Source organism: Nycticebus coucang, chromosome 17 (genome assembly GCF_027406575.1).
Source record: "Nycticebus coucang isolate mNycCou1 chromosome 17, mNycCou1.pri, whole genome shotgun sequence".
Taxonomy (NCBI): domain Eukaryota; kingdom Metazoa; phylum Chordata; class Mammalia; order Primates; family Lorisidae; genus Nycticebus; species Nycticebus coucang.
The window spans coordinates 73,660,835-73,681,975 of record NC_069796.1 but is presented as its reverse complement, the minus strand read 5'-3'; the positions used below and the strand labels follow the sequence as shown (position 1 = coordinate 73,681,975).

The following is a 21,141-nucleotide window of genomic DNA, read 5'->3' as shown; positions in this document are numbered from 1 at the left end:
GCCTGCATCATAAGAGGTTTTCAAAAAAGTTTAATCAAGTTAAATCTGAGTCATAAATTAAGGAAGCATAATACACAGTTCCTTCATTTTAGAGACTTCTGATAATATATAATTGAAACAGAAAGTTGGAAGCAAATTAATTTATTGGCTCTTAATTAGTTATGCAAATATTTATCCCATGCCAACTATACAACTATCCATACCGTAGATCCAAGGCAAATTGGACAAAATAGGATTATATGCATTTGTTGTATAAGAATTCATGTAAGATCTGCCCTGTGTTGAGCTGGGGGTAAGGGCTGGAGGTTCAAACTATCACCACACGCCCTGCTCTTGAGCTTTTTGTCTTGTTGAAGAGGCTGGAAGTCAGCAGATAATCACTATACAGGAAAACAAGTGCAATGCCAAAGTATACAAAGTAGGAAGGGAATGCCATCCTTGCAAATGCTCTCCCATAAATGTGCCTTGAGTTTACTCTACCAAGGGCAAGTGGAGGGAAAAAGAGACCAACACACAAGCACCTCACAGACTCCAGCTGGGTTTTACCTTAAGCACTAACATTGACTGTGCTGACTGCTTTTTATAGATCATCTCATTTAATCTTCACAACAAATCTATGTGATTTTATAGAGACCAAGTCACTTGCTCCCTGTCAATAGTGAGAGAGTAGAAGAATCTTGTCCAGGTCAATCAAGCTAAAGTGTATGCACTTACCCCCTCACTGTATCACCTAAATACATGGGAGAAAAGAGAACTGGGAGGATATTCCAGAAAAAGCCGATAGTATGCAACCTCCGAAGATAGTGTTAAATGTTTCTGTGTCTACTGCACAGACGCTGATTCCACGAGGACCATCTGATGTGGACCAAAGGCAGAGCTGGAACATAGACAATTGGTTTGTGTTCAATAGCCAGTAATCAAGGGAGGAAAGAATAAAGTCTTACAAAGATCGGCAAAGACTCTTGGCTGCTGGGTGTGCAGCACTGTGACCACCACTGTGACCACCACTGGGGAGCCATTCTGGACTCTGGCCAGGAGATTAATTAAGCTCTAATCGCTAATGTGTGGGGAAACTCCCTGTCAATTAATGGACAGCTGGGAGCCTGTGAGACTTAAGGCCCTTCAGAGGGTTATTCCCTTTAGCCAGGCATCCTCCCCAGGATGTGACTACACAGAGGTCATGGTGGACGCTGAGGGCAAAAGAGTTGGGACATGAACAAAACTAATTTTAAAGAGGAAATTTAGTATTTCCTAAACTTGCTATGCTCTGTCCAGGACACACGAGTTTACACATTAACTATTCAAATTTTCGTTTTCAACTGAAATAAAATGGTAAATAAGACCCCAAGCTCTTAGGATGAGATGGACTCCCTGTGGCTAATAAAGATGCCCAAAGTTAGATAACAGACCCAAGTGGCCATGGTGAGAGGGAGTAGGGCAGTCACACAACCTTTCTTCCTGAGAGAGGGCAGCTCCTAACAAACCCCGCTTCTGCCTCTGAGCTAAGACTGTTCCTTTAACTGGGGCTGAGATACTGGACAGAAAACTCCTCCCATCAACTTCATTTGGGACTTTGAAACTACCCAATGGGTACTCAGTTATTTTCAACCAATCCAATCTTGGCAGAACAAATTTTAAATCTTTCATTTGCATATGCAGACCTGATTGACAGCTGGGGTGGGAACTTCCCTTGTGTAGTCCAGATCTCCTTCTTTGTCCTCCAGAAGGTGTTTTTGTTTTACACCAGAAGCTGTGTCTTCTCCACCCACATATTGTTTCTTATAGAAAATAAATCTGTCCCTTTTTACTCCTCAGATTTCGTAGTCTTTGGTTAACACAACTATCCAGTCTTATCTATACCAAATATAGTGTAAAACCAATGAACATATGAAAAATGCTCAATGATAAATTAATTCCATGGTGAGAACAAGATGAGATATAATTTCTCTCCTACTTTATTGGCAGTGATAAAAAAAGAAATTTTACAAATTGACCAAACATTGGTAACAAAAAGGTCAGGTGAAAGGATCTTCCCATGCAGTAATGGTGGGGTTTCACATTAGTAGACCTGTCCAGAAGGAAAATGCAAAATATATGGCCACGCTGAGCCACTAAGTCTTCTTCTAGAAATTCATTCTGAGGAGATAATTTAGACAAGTGCTCTAAGGTTCACATGAAAAAATGTTATTAATAGTATTATTAATAATATCAAATAGTTAGAAATAACTAAATAGCTAAAGAATATTATTTAAATAGATCATATTACAACTAGACAAGAGCCTTGTTAGTTACTTAAAAGGACAGCGTGATCGATAAACCATAAAGTGTAACTTTGTCCAGGTTATTCAGTGATAAAAAGGCTTTCCATCTCTAAGTCTTCCAAGTGCAGCGTCTGTGCACAAGCCCTACTCAGTAGACACCAAGAGTGAAGTTCACCAAATCGTTGGTGCACGGTGGCCCTTTCTGGGTGGTGAGATGTCAGGTGTTTTATTTCCCCTCACTTTTTGTTTTGTTTATCTGTATTATTTGAATTTTTTCAATGAATATATAATTTCTTTATAAACAGAAAAACAACTACTTTTAGCCATCGCACACAAAAAGAAAACATCTAGACAGTACCTAAATTTCATGGAGAAAAGGCAGGGCTAAAACAAGAATAAAGGTTGAATTTCAGAACAGAAATGTGGAGGAAAGTTGAAACCTGCTTGCTGGCCTTGGATTAAAAAGTTAATCCTAAGGCAGCGTCTGTGGCTCAAAGGAGTAGGGCACCAGCCCCGTATGCCGAAGGTGGCGGGTTCAAACCCAGCCCTGGCCAAAAACCGCAAAAAAAAAAAAAGTTAGTCCTTCCCAGTCCTGGAGAGGACAGGAAGGTCCTGAGGAAGGAACTCGTGCTCCAGGGTCATTCCTTGGGTTCAACTATCAGCTCTACCACTCACCAGGTGAGCAACTTAGGGCAAATATCTTAACCTTCTGTGCCTCAGTTTCCTCAATTAAAAAATTACTTGCCTATAAGGGTGTCACAATGACAAAAGAAGAGAGTAAACAAAAGTCACCTATCACTAGGCGTGGCAAATGCCCATGGTTCATTAAACATTAGCTCTTATGAAAACCAGCTTCCAAAGCTGGTAGCGGTTGTGAGCTAATGTTCCCAGCATGAAGACTTAATGAGCAGTTAAGAAGAAAGTAAAGAATAATGAAGCAAGGATGTCCAAGGAAGCGGACATACGCATATCTAAGTTCTGCAGTACAAGAGTCAAGGGTGTGACCTGCATGGTCTCAGAAATGTCGGCATCTCACAAATCTCAACTGCTTACTCTGTAAATTGGAATCATATATAGAAAGAGAATTGAATGCTCCGTGCTAACACAGCACTTGGTAACAGTGAGTTTTCAATATATATTTGCCACTGTGAATGTAAATAATTATTATTGACTTTGGGATCAGGTAGCGAGCTCCCTGTCACTACGGGTATCCAAGTAGACTTAATTATTTGCAAAGGAGGATACAGAAAGGACTCAGCATGGAATGAGGGGAGGGATCATTGTGTCCTTTCAGGCCTAAAAATCCCCTTCAAAGTCACTGAAACTTAGAACTGAATTTTAAAATGGGGTCATTTTGCATTGTTGTTGTGCAGAGTGATGGGAGAGCCCAGCCAGGCAGGGTCCTGCCTCCTAAGAGTGACATCATGATGCAGCTCTCAGGGGCCAAACAGGTGAGACAGGTAAGGTGGTTTCCCCATACTCTGCTCATCTGCTGACCCAACAGTGGCTCTACCTGCTCTGGTGGTTCACCCACCATCTGGGCTTACGGAGCCCCGAAGCTTTGCTGAAAGCTACAGTTCCTCTCTTTAGAAGTGCGCACCTCTACACGCTGTCTGGCATTCACCACAAGGAATGTAATGGTAATAACAGCAAAACGAGGAAACACGCTGATTGCTTTCTGTGTGCTGGGCTCCAGGCGGAGTGCCTTGCATTCTCCTCATCAGACCCCTTAAATCTGTGTCTACGCTCTGAGTGTTAGCCTATTTTACAGATAGAAGAAAAACTACACAAAGTCTTTCAGCCACTACGAGGGAGGGCTTGAACCCACAAGGCACAATCGGAATGTGAAGAGCAGTTAGTTGCGGTAGGTGATGACAATTTGACAGCTCATTCGTATTTCAGATGAATCCTGGTCTCTTTCAGGACCCTCTGCACACTGCCCCGGCCACACTGGGTTAGCTAGACTTTCTTAAGGCAGCCGGGAAAGGAAAAGTCAGTGTTGCCATGGGCATCATCTAGCAAGCCTGGGAGAGCAGAAGACCGGAGACAAAGCATAGCCGCACCCACTCCGGGATACCCCAGCCCACGGGATGGAAACTGTCATTAACAGTCATTTAGCAGTTCCTCTTTGGGAGCTGAGGTTTTGATAAGCCTGGGTTCTGCAGAAAGAATATTTTCTCAGAGATATCCAAATACTTCTGGACTATTTTATCGCTCTTGTTTTCTTGTATGGTCTCTTGGTCAAATCCAGACAGGTTTGGAACTTGCCTCATCCCAAGGCCATTGGGGTCCCTTTGACTTGAAAACAAACCCTCTGGCTTCCTTTGCCACAGCAAGGCCACGGGATTTTTCCCTGCATCTCTCCAGACTGCTGGGATCTTTAAATCCTGTTCTCAAATCACTTATATCATCTGTCCACAAACCAGGCAGATACCAAAAAAGACAGAGTCCTAAACTCACGGTTAAGAAAAAGGACTTTTGGCCGAATATAGTGGTTGGTGCCTATAATCACAGCACTCTGGGAGGTTGAGTGGAAGCATCTCTTGAGGACAGGGGTTCTAGACCACCCTGAGCAAGAGTGAAACCCTCTCTCTACTAAAAATAGATAAATTGGCCAAGTTTGGTGGGTGTTTATAGTCCCCAGCTACTTGGGAGAAAATTTGTTTTGAGCCCAGAAGTTTGAGGTTTCAGGGAGCTATGATGATGTCACTTAACTCCAACCCAGGTGACAGAGTGAGACTCTGTCTCAAAGAAAAAAAGAGCTCAGACTTTGGAATACTAGACACCTGAGTTCAAATTCCAGCTCCTCCACTGAGTACTTAATCCCTCTACTCTTCAGTTTCCTCAGTACCACCTCATGAATTTGTCGTAGGGTTAAATGACATAAGCAATACTGGCAGTGGGATGTCTTTAGACAAGTTATTTGACCTTTCTGAGACTCAATTTTCTCAGCTGTAAAAGGGCAACACAATTATAGTTTCCACATCTACAGGGTAGTTTTTGATTATAGCTTTAGTATATAGTAGTTAGTACTCAGTAAATAGGAGTTGTAATGATTAATGCATGTAAAGCTCTCAGACTGGTATAAATAAATATCCAATAAATAGTGGCTGTTATTATTATAAAGCACAAGTTCCTCAGAGAATTTCATGCACATTTATCTCTTGGAAATCAATACAAAAATGAAGATGTTTTGGGAAACCTTGTCCTTAAGTAAATGTTGCAGTCACAGCAGAGAGAATCCATAAGCCCTGTTGCCTCAGCAGGATACCCTAGGGTTACAGCCTCCACCCCGATCCAATGCCCGGGCTCTCTTGTGCTTCCAAAGGGCCTGCCCTTCATTCAGCCATCCACTCTTTCTACAAATGCTCACTTTGCACCTACAGTGAGCCAGACAGCAGGCTGGGAATGCCTAAGCAATGAATAAGGTGGCTCCAGCTCCTGTCCCTCTAGAGCGTACAGGATAGTGAGGAAAATACAAGTTAACTAAATACATATACAAATGACTTAACCCCAGTTGCAATTGGTGTTGTGAAGAATGTGATGGGAATGTATGATGGGAGCCTTGATGTGGTGTAGCTCTAGGGGTATGTATAATCCGGAGTCATCATAAAGCTTCCTAAGGAGCTTTTAAGCTGGGATTTGACAGATAAACAGGAGTTGTCTGGGTGGTACCTGGGATAGAAGGGAGGAGAGGATTCAGGCAGACAGGCATTTGTTCCAAGTACCCACAAAGTGCTTGGCTCCCTAGGAGAACAGAGAGAGGGTAGTGTGGTTGATTTATTCCTCGACCCTCTACTCAGAAATACTCAGCTAGGACATTGGAACTGGAAGAGAAACTGAGGCCCACAGGAACTGCATTGTCAGTGGCAACTGTCACCTCTTCCCTTTCAGGCACTCCTCACCTGCTTGCAAAGACTTCCTTGGCTCAGACTCAACCTGCAAGGCAAGCAAACGCCCATCGTCCCAGAGGCTGCAGACATGGCTCGCTCTGCCAACATGTGAACTTCAGCCAAGACACCACAGCAAGGACTCTGTCCTCTGATCTCGGATGCCTCAACCATGTCCTGGTCACACACCACTTGGTTTTGTGAAGCTATTTAGGAAGATAAGCTTCCCTCTCTAAAGAAAAGGGAAAGAGCATGAAAGAAAACAATGGCCCCAGAGGAGGAATTTGTGATTGACACAAATGGGGAAGCTCCCTTAGGAGCATCATGTATCATCAAAGCAGCAAACCCCCGGGTCATTCATTTCTCCACCTATTTACATACTATGGAAAGAAGATGTGTTTGAATTTCCTGTGGTTTTACACTGGAAATTGATGTTTCAAGAAAGGAAGCTGTATGTTCTAGACACAGCAGGCTTCTTTGGGAATTCACACATCGGGAGTCTGGCACTATCCCCTAAATGGTACTTTTGTTGTCTTTTCATTCAAGATAGCCAGATTCTTTCAAGATCAGAACTGCCTGCTGGCCTCCCTTGATAAATGGCCCATCAGCTCTCTCAATAGATAAAATGTGTAATAGTTAGCCTAACTTATTATTTATCTAAGTAGCAATTATGACTGAGATGACATAATATTTTAACTGCAGGAGAAGCATTACAGATAGCTCCTATGCAGATTCTGGAGGCTGGAAATGGCCAAGAGGGCATCCTGTACTCAGAGGAAAGAGAGGACCACCCCATCCTAGCTGGCAGTTCTGTGTGTCAGAGATGCCATTATTAGATGCTGCACCAGACCTAAGGGAGATGTGCCCCAGAGAAGCATATGGTCCCAATCCTTTCCACTGAGGCTCAATGGCCCAGCAAAATATGAAAGTGAGACCTGTGCTCCTCAAGCGTAATAGTCTAGATTCAGTGGAGTTTGTGAAACAGACTCACCACCGCAGGAGCAAATCCCAGCAAGTGAGATTCAAAGAAGATGGGACCACAAAGAATCCAACTGGCCTGACAGAGGTTGATGTCCACACTCCTGAAGACCCGGTGGTGATGGGGAAAACTCCAGTGTCCCGGCACCATCATCCCCCCACCTACTCACTCTCCTTCCCTAGGTCCCAGAAGGCAGGGGGCTTTCGGAACATTGCAATCCAAACCTCCCCCAGTCTCAGGAAGCATTTCCCAGTTTTCAAAAGGAAGAAACTCACGGCCAGCAAGTCCCTGGTGGAAATGCCAATAGCATCCCCAAGTGCCATCCAGGTCAATGGCAACTTCTCTGAACAGGACATCGTCTCCTCCAACCTTGCCTACTTGAGGTTGGCTCAGCATCTTGAGGATGGGCCTCAAAGGCTCAAGGTGGCCCACTCATTTCTCCCCGGGGTATCCAAGGTGCAGAGCAATGGGCCTGTTAGCATATGCTGGGAAGCAGGAACCTGGAGGTCCTCCGAGAAAGCAACAGCTGCCATTCAGGTCCCAGATGATATTTATCACAGTCCTTCCTGGGACTCTAGAGAGCCTGCTTACAGTCCAGACAGGTCGGCTGAAAGAAGCAAGGCTATACACCCTTTGGTTGACACATGTCCAGGTGATGGGAGAATGGTGACTCCACCAGATTCAGAAAGGTCCCCCTCCTGCTCAAATGCTACCAGTGGTGCCAACCACATGCCAGGCACAGAGAAACTTAAATCTGAATTGCTTTTGCCCAAAGATAACCCTGATGACAAAGGCTTTTGCCCACTGTCGTCTCAGTCAAAGGAAACATCCATTCCCTCACCTCCACGGACTCACAGCTGCCCCTCGCCAGGCTCCCACACCCAGCCAGCCCACCCAGCAAAAGCCCCAGACTATCCTTTATCGGACAATCACCAGAATCTGGTGTCCGTCAAAACCAAAAGTGTATCCAAATCTGCCCCCAGGTGTCAAGAGCAGATGGCAAAGGACCCCACCCAGTCAGATGCCCCAGAGTTTCCAAATTGTCCAGGAAGCAGTCCCCTCCCACCCTCCCTTCCCAGCAACGAGACCAAACTTCAGAGCAACAGGGAGATTAGTGGCATTAATCAAATTCACCTGGCTCGGGGTGAACTCTGCGACCTCCAAGGCCGGCTGCAATCTGTGGAGGAATCTCTGCACTCGAACCAAGAGAAAATTAAAGTCCTTTTGAATGTAATTCAAGACTTGGAGAAAGCTCGAGCTCTCACTGAAGGGTAAGGGGAATTTGTTTTTCATATTAAAACTACTGGGGAAAGTCATTTGCTGACCCAGGGGCAGAGGGAGAAAGTATTGGTTTTCGTTGTCTCCAAAATGTCTCCAAAATGTTTGAGGTCCTGTTGTTTCCCCCAGATCACAACCAATAGCCTCCCTTTACTCTGACTGCGTTTCATTTATCTCTAGGCTTTGGGGGATTTCTGGATATTTCCACTGCTGTTTGTTTTTGTTTCTAGGTGTTACAAAGCTGGAGAAAGGCAGTGGAGAAGCAGCAGGACCAAAAATGATTTTTATACCAAATGAGGGCATAGTTAGCAAATGATGGGGGAAACAGATAGCGGGAAGGTACTTGCCCCAGCCCATCCTCTTAGCAAATGCCCACCTTGGTGCCATAGTTTAGGGCTTTGTGTGTTTGTCACCGAGGACATGAAGTGACCATTAAAGTTACCAGTGACCTGCCCCTGTGCAGACCACTTTTATGACATGGGCTGATCCATCATTGAGCAACTAAGAGGGAACTGAAATGAGGTCGCAATTCTCCAAAGAAAGAAAAAGTCACAAAATACTTTCCTAGGTGACTACACCAGCCTAGGGAGGCGTAAAGCAGTTATTTGTGTAGGTGTGGAAGGCTTGTCCCTCCAGCAGAAGAGATGGTTAAAGCTCTTTAGAAAGAGGATGGGGAGAGAAGCAATTAACTGGCTCTTGCTCTTATAAATCAGAATGGATGCTGCCACATCAGAGAGAAACATGACAGTGACACAGAGGGAAATGCGCTGAACCCAGGGGCAGGAGTTTTTCATAAGCTCCCTTCGACTCACTTGCAAAATTCCTTTTCTTAAGGAAGTGATGTCAGCATGAAATTCCTTCAGATTGAAGTGCTTATGCATGTGTAAAACCCCCTAGAAACATGAGCCTGCACACTCATGACTTTCTTCTGTCTTTATTTGTAATGGTCACCCAATTCCAGAGCATCACGAATGCTATGATGTAGGGACTGAGGGACTAGTGGCCCCGGTGGCTTTTGCCTGTAGATTCATCCAGCAACTGCTCTGTCTTGCAGACGCAACTTTTATCGAACTGGCCAAGACCTCAACAACTGCAGTACCTGCCAGAACACGGCGTGCATCATATACAGGTACCCGGCCACAGGCCATGAAGCCCTGGGGAACACACTAGAAAATGCTCTTAAATGCAGAAAGCCAAGACCCAGGCAAAGACAGGGGGTTTTTGAATACTGATTCTTAAATAACAGGTGTTCTGCTGTGGAACATTAACATCTGATTTCAAGCCGGGATTGCTTGTTTTCCTCACATCAAGCGCAGCCTTTCCCCTTCCTCACCCCTTATCAGACACCGAGTGCAGCCCCCACGGCGGGCTCAGCGTGCACACCGGCATCTCATCTCACAGCCAGACCTGTGAGGTTGCGGTATGGTCCTCCGGGAAGGTGAACCATCCGGCCTTGCTCATGTAGAGCATTTTCTGAGAGCAGAAAGAGTCAGGCTCGAGTCTGCCATCCAGATTTTTTTTAATCCCAAACCTTTGATCGTCATTGTTCCACCACGCTGCCTCTTCCTCCAAAGTAGCTACCCTATGCTATGCACTCACCGCAGGTCAAGAACTGTGCGTTAAACACTTTGTGTCCATTTCTAAGTATAGTATTTCATTCCAGCACAGGGGATGGGGCTGCAATAAAGTAGAATTTTACAAGTGATAAAACAGAACTATCATGTAGTGGTAAGACCACTAAACCGTGAGTCAAAAGACCTGTGTCTTACTCCCCAAGTCAGACGTCAACTAATTTGACCTGGGCTCAGTTTCCTGATCAATAGGGTGGGAACAGTCGTCCCTATTCAGAGGTGCCATGAGGATAACATGACACAACACACGTCTAGGCAAATGCCTTTTGTGCCTGCAAATCTCCGTACAAATCCAAGGGTTCATTACTGTCATTTCAGAAAGATCAATGCCCCCGTAGCGGGAAGCCCACTTTCGATGGCATGGCAGAGAAGTGGTCAAAAGCAGTCATTTCAGTTGATGACACTAATTTTGTTTGGCAAAAGTGAACAGTACCGCTTTTTCCATTACTTCTCTCTTCTAGTGAGAACAGCAGCTCAGGGCCTGAGCAAACTGGAGCCAAATTGGGTTGCCTGTGAGTTCTTTTAAGAAAAACTCTCATTCTCTCCGGCAGAATCCTAAGATTTCATTTCAGACAGAGAACATGGGCCTACAAGTCAAGAGCTGCTTACTCTTAGGCAAAGCCTTGGGCATTTGTTCATTAAAACTGTCCACTTCTTACACCAAGGAGTCGTATAGGACTACGTGTTTTCACCAAATAACAGAAGATTTAGGACTGTTCACAGACAATGCCTCTCCCTCAATGTACGGTTGCCTTTCACAAAACCCTTGTAGACTGTAAGTCTAAGTAGGCAGTTTATCCTTTGCTACCGTTTTGCTTCTTTTTCTACATCTTTTAAGTACATTTTCTAATCACTAGGAGGACAAAAATTATTAAATTAGACAGCCAAGGAAGAGGGAAAACTATTCATCACAAACTAGAAGAATTAATTTGAACTAGCCCCCATTCAAATTTTGAATAGTCTCTCTTCTCTTCAGCAGACAGATAAGGTATTTTCTATTACCTTAAATGATTTTTTTATTTGACTTATGGAAGTAAAAAGGGCAAATGGTTATTTCCCCATCTGCTATGAGTTTCATGACCTGGTCTTGGGCACATCATTTCTAGCCTTTAAGTTTCCTCTTTTGAAAAATGAAGGCCTTTAATTAGAGGGTCCCAATGGTCCCTTTTAGCTCTGACATTCTGATATTCTAAGCCAAATTCAAAGTGACAATATTTGGCTAAACTATGACCTTCCAACAAGTCTGAGAATGTTTGTATTTTTCTAGCACTTACTGCAAACATCCCAAGCAAACATTCTTAAATTAAGTTACACCCATGGATGGATTAGCAAACCTTCATGCACACCTCCCTTTCCAGAAGAACAGCAATTATATGCATATACCCCTTATTACCATTTAAAGCCAGACTCTTCTCCCAGACAGCATCTATAGCCTTGTATCTAAGCCATTGCGAAGGAATGGGCAATTAATTTGATGAAAGCAGAGAGATCAGAACATCCCTGTCATAGTAACAGTGGGAAGATGAGAGTTGTCATTTTTTTTTTTTTTTTAAGATTTCAAATGACTTTAAACTTGTGTTTGTCCTGGAAAGTCAGATCTTAGAAATCAATGAATAAGTGATGTGAAATACTCATCCCCAGGCCTTGTCAAGCCGCGGTCCCTTTCCCTGCTGACAGATGGGCTCACTGCACGTCATGGTACATAAAACACGTGGGTGATGATGGGCTGCCCAAGGGGTCTTCTCTGGAGATACTGCTGCTAAGTTGGCATCACATAAGGTTTCCTAAGTGGTATCCCCACAGGCTTCACCAGCCCAGGGCTATGGCTATGCTGCTCGCTCCTATCAGAACATTTGGGGTCACCATGTTCTACCCACCTCATTCTCTCTGCTACTTAAGGCTCATTGGCTCTCCTCGTAGCTTGATCACTTGGATAGATCCTGGCTAACCGAGGAGCACCAACAACGATAACTAAAGATTCTATGCAACGCTCAAGAACTTTCAGAAGATTATGCACCCCAAGGAGAATGGACTCCTTTGCATTTTGACTGCTGCCTGTTCCCAGGGCAGGGGCTGGAAACTGGCTCTAAACCTCAAGCTAGTTCTAAGATGCTTAGGCTCCTATCACTCACCCCACCTCTTTTTAGCATAATCCTAGGATGGGTTACCCAAAGAGCTGAATGAATGCCACCTATAGTACTCTACGTCAAATAACATTACATTATTTAGTGAGAACATTGTTCTCTTTTCAAATTTATTTCAATCCCTTTGATTACCTAGAGGGGAAAATATGAGTTTGGTACTAGAATGTGTTTAAAACCTTTCTAATTTTTGCTCATCACATTTCTTTGCAAAGACAGAGCCGGTCTCAGTTTAATGGCCCTCGGCAAGTAGCAGCATCTAGCCAGAATGTAATCCTTTTCAATTTTTTTTATTGAAGCTTTCAACTTTTAAAATTATTCCTCTTAACTAGTTATTGTAATTCATGCAGTGCTCCATTTTCAAAAGTGATATGACCAGTTTTGTACAAAAAAGTTTTTAAAGTTAAACAATGAATTGATTTAGAGAAAAAAAAATATTAGATAAATAACTGGGCAGATGGTATAGGGAATCTCACAAAAACTATGAAAGTGGTAAATTGGAGTTCGGGAAATGTTGCCCAAAAGAATTGGCTCCTTTTCCTCTTCTCCCCACTTCCCTCTCCCTCCCTGCCCTTTCTCTGCTTTTCCAGCCCCATCTCTCTGCACTTCATCTTCACATTCACTCTAAAAATAGTTAGCAGAGTCTCTTTAGGAGACGTTGACCACACAGACTAGGCAATTCTTTTCTGGATGTAATGCCCAGGAAAAGTCTGCTTGGTTTAAGTTGTAAAACAAATCTAATACATCATAAGGGGAAAGAATAGGAGGTCTTTTGCAGAAAATAATTCAACCACCAGCCAAACATGTTGCTACAGAATTAAAATTGAAACATAAACTGCAAACTTACCATTTTCAGTGGGCGGAAAGAAGAGGTTAGGCATTGGGTAAATTTGAAAGGTGCTAAAGAGGAAAGAGAGACTGAAGAGCTATTGTTTGTTCAGATTCTACCTGGACAGGCTGCTCTTTTCTCATCCTTAGTCTCTTCCCATCAGCTTCAACTGGACTTTTTATGTCACCCCTACCTTTTTCCTGAGATGGGGAGTGAGTGTGTGTACAAAATTTTCAACTGGGGTGGCGCCTGTGGCTCAAAGGGGTAGGGCGCCGGCCCCATATGCTGGAGGTGGCGGGTTCAAACCCAGCCCTGGCCAAAAACTGCAAAAAAACAAAAACAAAAACAAAATTTTCAACTAACTACAGAGATTTCTACTTAATACTCCAAAGCTTCTTAAATTGCCTAATCCTGAAACATATTCATTTGCCCCCACAACAGTAATTCTCTACCCATATTTCTTATTTTCTTCGACACCATTGACCATGACATGACTCCACTGACCCTGACACAAGTCTGTAGAGAAACCATCATCTACCTTGACTCACTCTCTTCCTTCATAACACTCACTAAATTGGCTACTGATTCTAACTGCTAAACGTAGTCCCTCACCCCAACCACTCCAGTTCAGGTTCACCAAAGGCTCTTATCATTTGTTACCTGAATGTTAATTGACCTTTTTGCCATAGGTCTTTATTGCCTCATCCCAAGTAATCCTGCATGCAGGTTGCTAAGTTATACCTGAGAAGTAGAATCTGACCAGTCACTCACCTGCTCACCAATTTTGTCCTGCTTCTGTTGCTTCCTTTAGCTATTTTCTCAAGGCTCTTTGACCTTGAACTACCTATTTAGCTGATAGTTCTGCCAAGCCTCAGTGTATCCATTCCCTTACTTTCCTGGGATGACTTTCTGCTCAACTTTGGATATTGCCCTAGTCTTACAGCTTAAAAGCCAGTTCTCTGACCAACCTTATCTTCCTTCCAAAAGGGCCACCAAGCCATATGCGCTTCTCTGCTATACCATTGATCCTATCGTGTCAACTGCAATGCTGATGAAATCTTTCCTTCAGAAAATAATTAGTCTCTCAAATTCATAGGCCAGTATCCCATACACAGTTGGGGCTTAATAGAGTCATAGCAAAGAAAAGAATGACTATGGATTAGAGAAGGAAGGAAAAGCAGGGATGAGCTGGAGACAGCTATTTAGATCCCACAAAAGTAAAGTCGTTGTTACCATTTGTTTACACCCCACCCTTGGGTGGGCAGGTGAAGAATCTTAATTAAGCAAATGAATGTGTTAGGAAAGGAAGGTGTCTATGTAGCCAGTCCTTAGCAGACGCTCTTGAACTGAATCTAATAATGAGTTAATGTAATGCACAGATTGCCAATTTTAAAATATCTGGAACACCACATACTTTCAACAACATGGAACCTAATCGCATCTTTCTTGGACAACTCAGAGCTTATTGCACTATCACTGAACCTTGAGACCCACCTTTCTCAAGGCCCTTCCCACACGACTGCTCAGTACTTCTATACCAGCTGTAATGGGAAAAGCAAAGTTTGACTGTTGAGAACCACAAAACTCTCTAGGATAAAATACCTTCTTTCTATTGTACTCCTCAGCCAAGAGCCCAAATGCTGAACTATGCTAATAATCTATTTGGCAGGAGGATTTATAGCATTAGATATGCAGGTTCTCTTGGTAAAATGTCAAAACCGAGGATAATGCCTAAAATGTCTGCACCCTAATTCCTAGACCCTATAAATATGGCACCTAACATGGCAAAAAGAACTTTGTAGATGTGATTAAGATAAGGACTTGAGATAAGGAGAGTGCTATGGATTGTCTGGACCCAAGGTAATCACAAGTGTCCTTAGAAGGGAAAGTGAAAGGCCGGAAAGGCAGAGGAGGAGACATGATGACTGTCACAAGCAGAAGTCAGAGCCATGTGGTCAGGAAAGTGGCAGCTCCTGAAAGCTGGAAAAAGCAAGGGATGTGTTCCCGCGTGGAGCCTCCACAAGGAGTACTCTCTGCTGACACTCTGATTTATAGCTCTGTGGGACTTCTGACCTCCAGAACTGTAAGAGTAAAGTTTGTGTTGTTTTACGCCCTGAAATTTGTGGTAATTTCAGCAAAAGGAAACTCATAGACGCCGATTAAATCCTTATCATTCATAAACTACTCACACCTAATTGGAGGTCAGTTTATCTGACTATGCTTGATGCTGAGGAGAAAGATCTGTGGGATGAAATTTATGGAAAAGAAGTAAGCAGAGGGCTGCCACTCACTGGGCATCCATGACTCATTGAACGGGGATCAGTAAGCACAAAGCACCTTTGGTTTTCACACTTAATCTTCACAACCCTAGAAGATAAAGTATCCCCATTTTTTTCAGATGAAGGAACTGAGGCTCCAGGAAAGCCGGGCACTTGCCTAATATTTCAAATGGACAAGTGAAGGTGAGAGAGATGAGGCCCTTGCACAATTATTCTAGAATTAATAATGACAATGGTCACATCAAAACATAGTCTTCCTGCAAGCCACTTTCCACAGCCTACCAACTGCAGAGGCCAGACACAGTTGATGGATGTGAGGGTTCACTGGAATGTTCTATCATTGTTGATTTCCTTCTAGCTAAGGGCATTATTATGTCAAAGATGCAGGCCCTAAACAGTATTGCACAACGCAAACACGGCCCGTCTACATCAGAATCCCCCTTTAACACTGGTTGCTGGGCTTCATTCCCAAACCTGCTGAATCAGAGGACGAGAATTTGCAATTGTAGCAAACTCCCTGGGAAAGGGTTCAAGAACACTGAGCCAGGTAAAATCACTGTCCTGAGAGGTGGACATGATAGTTGATCTACTAGAAACTTTTTTACCAACCGGCCTATGGATAGAAAATACTCACTTACAGCCCCCAAACTAGCTTTTGTTTTTAATACATCCTTGGAAAGATGAGTTACCTTTCCGCTTGGCTTTGATTTTAGGATTAGACAGTCATACATAGACCTAATTATTAGGTAGGGTACAGGTGAGAATGGTAGCAAAGGGGAGAGGAGAAGGAGCGGGAAAGGGCTAGTCTGTGGAGTAGCATATCTTCTGATGCCTCTTGTTTCCAATGAGAAGACAAAATGATTCCACGCAGGGCCCAGGCTGACGTTACGCTTGCATTATGCATTACTTAGGGGATTCATCTGTAGCCTTTCCTTCCTCTTACATCTCCCAGTTTTCTTTGGGCCTCATCTGAGATCAGGAACTGATTGGCAATCCAGGCTGACATTTCTCTTCCAGTAAAGGTTAAGAGTAATTAAAGCCTACTTCAGCTCTCCAGGCCAAGAGCCCCAATGCTGAGAAGTGCCCCTGGTGGATTCTGGAGGGAACTGTGACTAGGGCAGGCATGCCAGGTGATGGCCATCACCACCATATCCCCCCTTCAGGACAGGACTGTCGTCATCCTGTTTTCCTCAACCAAGGACTGTGCGTGGAGATAAATGCCGGGATGGAAGGCCCACCACCATTGCTCACTTCCCCAAACTCCACAGACCATGAATTGCTTTTTTTTTTTCATTATTGATGCCTCTGCTGTTAAAGTTCCTCTGAAACCAGGTAGATTCATGGCTGTCCAAAAGGAGATTCACTGCCAGAGCCTCCGGTGTACCTAGCAACCAGCATTCTCCTTCCTGGTGCTTGCAACTTCACAAGTTTGGTATTCAGAGTATGACAAGAAGTCTCCCTGGAACACAGAGCAAAGCCTCACGGCCTGCAAGAGAAAATCGAAGACTTCATCTTACCCACAAAAGAGAGCTGTGTGAGCCATGTGAGGTCATGCGGGCAGTTGGTGGCCTGAGAGTGCTTCCTTGAATTTCCTTCACTGGTTAAGCTGTTTGGCCACTGGGCTTTGACCTCGCCCATCACTTAAAGCTATTACCTAACCAGAGAAAAAGGCATTTTTCTAGAAATGCAAGATGTACTCAGTCCAATAGGCTTAGCAACCAACTTTCCACTTAAATTATTTAGTATTTTCCTTCTGTCTGCTATGACGTTCCTCAGCGAGAAGCCAGGTGAACTGTGAGAGCCTCTTCTTCCAGCCATTGTCCTCTCTCTGGCCAGCCATAAAGTCCACAGTACAAAAATAATTATGAAGCACACAGCAGATCTGTTATTTCATGTAATTACAGATGCATTTGCAGCTTTCTTCAGTATGGACCAAGCAACATTTTCAAATGGCTGGAACAAGAACACGATGGCATTACCACCCAGCATTCCCCAAACACCCATGGACAAACATAGCTTTAGTCGCCTCTTTGGGGAACAGCCATAAAGTCTGGGGTACATGTAAAAATTTCTCTGAGTCTCCACAGACCGATACTCAAGATATAGCTCACTATTCCCTGCTTCTACAGGGTGGCGATATTCCTTTCTTTTTCTCCCTAATGTGTAAGGGAAAAGATGTAGGATTTACAGCATCAGCAATTTATCTGCAATAAAAAATGAAACCTATTTTAATGCATTAATATCTAAAGAGGCTTAAACATGCCATAAATATAAAGCCAAGCAAGTTGAGTATTTCACAGGAATAACGAATGGGTAGCTGCTGGCATGGAGGCCACAGGTGACTACAGAGTGATCCAATCTTTACTTCTCTGTCAAACTAATGTCATAATTATTACCATTTGTCAAAAGACCTGCTGTGCCAGGCCTTTTGCTAAACAATGTACATGTATCATCTCATATCAGACTCCCTAAAATGTGAGTAGGATTAATATTACCATTTTACAGATGAGGAAACTGAGACTCAGAGAGGTTAAGTGCTCTGTCCAAGACCCAGTGGAGCCAGGGCTCAAACCGAGGAGCCCTTTCAAGAGATTTTCCTGTCCCTTTCTCTCTTTTCTTTTGACCTTATATCATCAGTGAATATGTGTGTTAAACTCTGAGATGACCCACCCTTTTTTGAGGGTTCAGTCTGCATAGAATTTCTTGGCACAGAACCACAGAACCAAGCATACAGATTTCTTACCAAGATAGTTACCAGCAGAGAAGATTTCTGCAGCTTGATCCTGCTTATTTATGTGCCAGGAAGAGAACCTGTGATTTTCTGAGGACTCATCAGCAGAAAGACGCCCTAGGAGATGGAGAACACTTGCCAATTGGAAATGGCTGAGAGTGGTGAGCTCAAAATTACACCCTATAAAAAATGAGCAAACTGGTTATTAGGAGAAAGTTTTAGAAACAATATCCCTTCTAGGCTTGGTGGGGAAAACATACAAACTAAAGTTCCTACTTCCCCAAAGACACTTTCTGAAGTGTTATGATTTATCCAAATGGACGGAAACCAAATTACCCTCACTGCCTTCATCGATTCTTACAGCTGATTCTTTAAAAAAGAAAGTCGCAGGAGGTCAATCAATCAGTGCTGTGCCTGGGCTCTGTGGAGAGAAGGACCACAGAAATGTTCCAACAAGAGATGAAGAACAGGTGGAGAGGAATTTGGAAGATGTTTCGTCTCCAGGGAGATACCATGCATCACTCACTTCTCAGCCAACTTGCTTAGAGTATGTGGTTAACAGAAGTGGCTTGTCAACATTTCTTTTTGTAAAAGAGCAAGACCCACTGCTGAGAAGGAAGTGCAGAGAGGCTACTGGAGACATCATCAGCCTACACCAGAGCCAAGACGCTGAGCCCAGATACTGCCTGGAATAGGCTGCCTCCCGGGGGGTTAGGGGGAGCTGGTCATTCAGGAGCACCAGACTTTAGTTACCCACCCTACCTGCCCCACATGTGGTGATCAGGAATTCAGGGATATGGATTTCTGTGTTCTTTCAGCGCAGAAGATCTTAGTGCACAAACTTCAGTTCTAGACAGTTGAGGTTCAAATCCTAGTTCTGCCAATTACTAACATGTGCCCTTGGAAGAATGAATATTTAACCTCTCTTCGCTCAGTTTCCACATTTGTGATAGGATGGTAATAATTCTCACATGGCACTGGGAGAATTCATGAGAGATAGAACATAAACTTGCAGCTTAGTATCTAAAATATAGAGTTCCCTCCATAAATGACAGTCATTCTTCTTACCACTATTATTATTGATAATAGTGACATTAAACTACCATAGGTCCTAATTTTTTTTTTTTTAAGGCAAGCATGGAACAAAGTTTATTGAGGAAGAGAAAAAGAGGTTTACAGAGTAAGAGCAAGATTTAGGCTTACAGAACAGGATCTGTTCACCATAGACAGTGCCAGGGCAAATGGGCAAAGAGGCCCACATGTCCTAATTTAACATGGTCCAGTACTCCCTTATTGTTTCTTCTTCTTAGAATAAAACCCTGGAAATAGCCAGGAGCTTTGCTGAAACATGTGATCCCTCTTTAGAAGAAAAATCAAAGGACTAGGGGGTCAGGAAACCAAGTGCTACAGACTAAGTGTTTGTGTTCCCTCCCCCCAAAGTCACATGTTAATTCCAAATGTGATGGTATTTGCAAGTAGAAACTCTGGGAGGTGATTAGATCATGAGGATAGAGCCCTCATAAATGTGATTAGTGCCCTTAGAAAAGAGACCTCAGGGAGATCTCTCATCCCTTCTGCCATGTGAGGACACAGGCAGAAAATACAGCTGTGTATAACCTAGGAAGAGGGCCGTCACCAGACATAAATCTGCCAGAGCCTTGATCTTAAACTTCTCAGTCTCCAGAACTGTGGAAAATAAATTTCCATTGCTTATAAGCCATCCAGTCTATGGTATTTCATTACAGCAGCCCAAACAGACTAAGACATCAGGTTTAGATTCCAACTATAACTCACAACGTAACTTCCTTCTGCCAACTGCTTGTCTGTTAAAGGGGCCCAACAACCTTCCAGGACGATAAAATGAAAACACAGATCTGAGATGCTTCACAAATTCCAAAGTATTGTATAAAACTAAGAAGTTTCTGTTATTTGTTTGTTTCTAGATAAACTTGTATTTCCTTTTGGCTCACCCCAAATCAGTTTGCCCAGCCTACATCCTGCAGCCAGAACCTAGCTCTGTTGTTTGCTCATGCATTTACGTATTTATCTATTTTTGGCTACCTGCTCCTCACTATTTCTTCTTCCAGACAAGCCATGACTTAGGGCTCTTGCTGCTTCCAATTACCTAGAAAAACATCCTTCTGTTTTTCAGCTCGCATGATGGCTGCAGCATTGATCTGTCAGCTAGATTAGGAGGGAAACCTGAAAGTCCTCATCCATTCCTGCTTCACACATAGCTCACTTACTAAATACAGGGTGGCACTGTGCTCAGACATCCTGAATGGGAATGGCTCTACAGTTCCCCAGTGAACGAGGCACCCCTGAATCACAGGTCCTGTGTCTAATGCATCCTTTAGAGGACCAGCCCACACACCTCAAATGCTCTGGGCAATCTCAGTGGCTCCTGTCCTGAATCCTGCATTGTCACTATTTCTTGACTACTATAATATTAGCCTGTACTATAAGCCAGGGTTCTGCACAACCTAAGCACTCAACACATGTCTTCCTCTGTATGATGCTGCATGGAACACCGAGTATATATGGATGTGAGTGATGGAGGATGGCAAGGGTGGGAGGGAAAGGAGGGTAAGGGGGAGGAGAGAAGAGGGATGAGGTTGGAAAGGTTATTGGTGTTCTACATCAATACTGACCCAATCCCCAAAGCAGAGAGTCCCTTCCCAGTACCTATGAACAACCCTCTTCTAAGAATTTACTTGAATTTTCATTAAGTTGGCAACTGACTCCTCTTTTCAAGGGATTGCTGAACATGGTAAGAGTTGGCTGAGTAGGGAGTGGAGGTAGGAAGTCTTTTCCATCAGCCTCAAGAGGAAAAGAAGATGAGAGCGCACTGCCCCACCCTATTGACAAGGCCGCTGCCACCAAAGCAAAATACATTCCCTCCCCTCCCTCCAAACTAAACAGTAGTTTGTCAAACAGATGAATACAAAGAAAAGTAGCAATTTTCCTTTATGCTAATAAATTGCTTTGGCCTAAAAAACATTAATCAATTTCTTTCCAAAGTGCACACACACTTCTTTATACTCTGCTATTTGCCTGGCCTTGAAAAGAAAGTCACTTTCAATCCCCTCTAAATTGTCAGGACCAGTGTGGGCAGTCACAAG

The 21,141-nt window shown here is 43.6% G+C and overlaps 2 protein-coding genes across 3 annotated transcripts in view; one reads left to right on the top strand and one right to left on the bottom strand.

Moving 5' to 3' along the window:
* Positions 1-21,141, bottom strand: part of DOCK2 (dedicator of cytokinesis 2) — a 466,833-nt gene that overhangs the window by 215,532 nt on the left and 230,160 nt on the right. The window lies entirely within an intron of this gene.
* INSYN2B (inhibitory synaptic factor family member 2B) overlaps positions 1-21,141 on the top strand; it is a 126,021-nt gene that overhangs the window by 94,530 nt on the left and 10,350 nt on the right. For both annotated transcript variants that reach the window (XM_053566745.1, XM_053566744.1), the window contains exons 2-3: positions 6,156-8,401; positions 9,463-9,537. In XM_053566745.1, coding sequence (XP_053422720.1) covers positions 7,059-8,401; positions 9,463-9,537 — 1,418 coding nt within the window. In that variant the 5' untranslated portion in view covers positions 6,156-7,058. The remainder of the gene's footprint in view (positions 1-6,155; positions 8,402-9,462; positions 9,538-21,141) is intronic.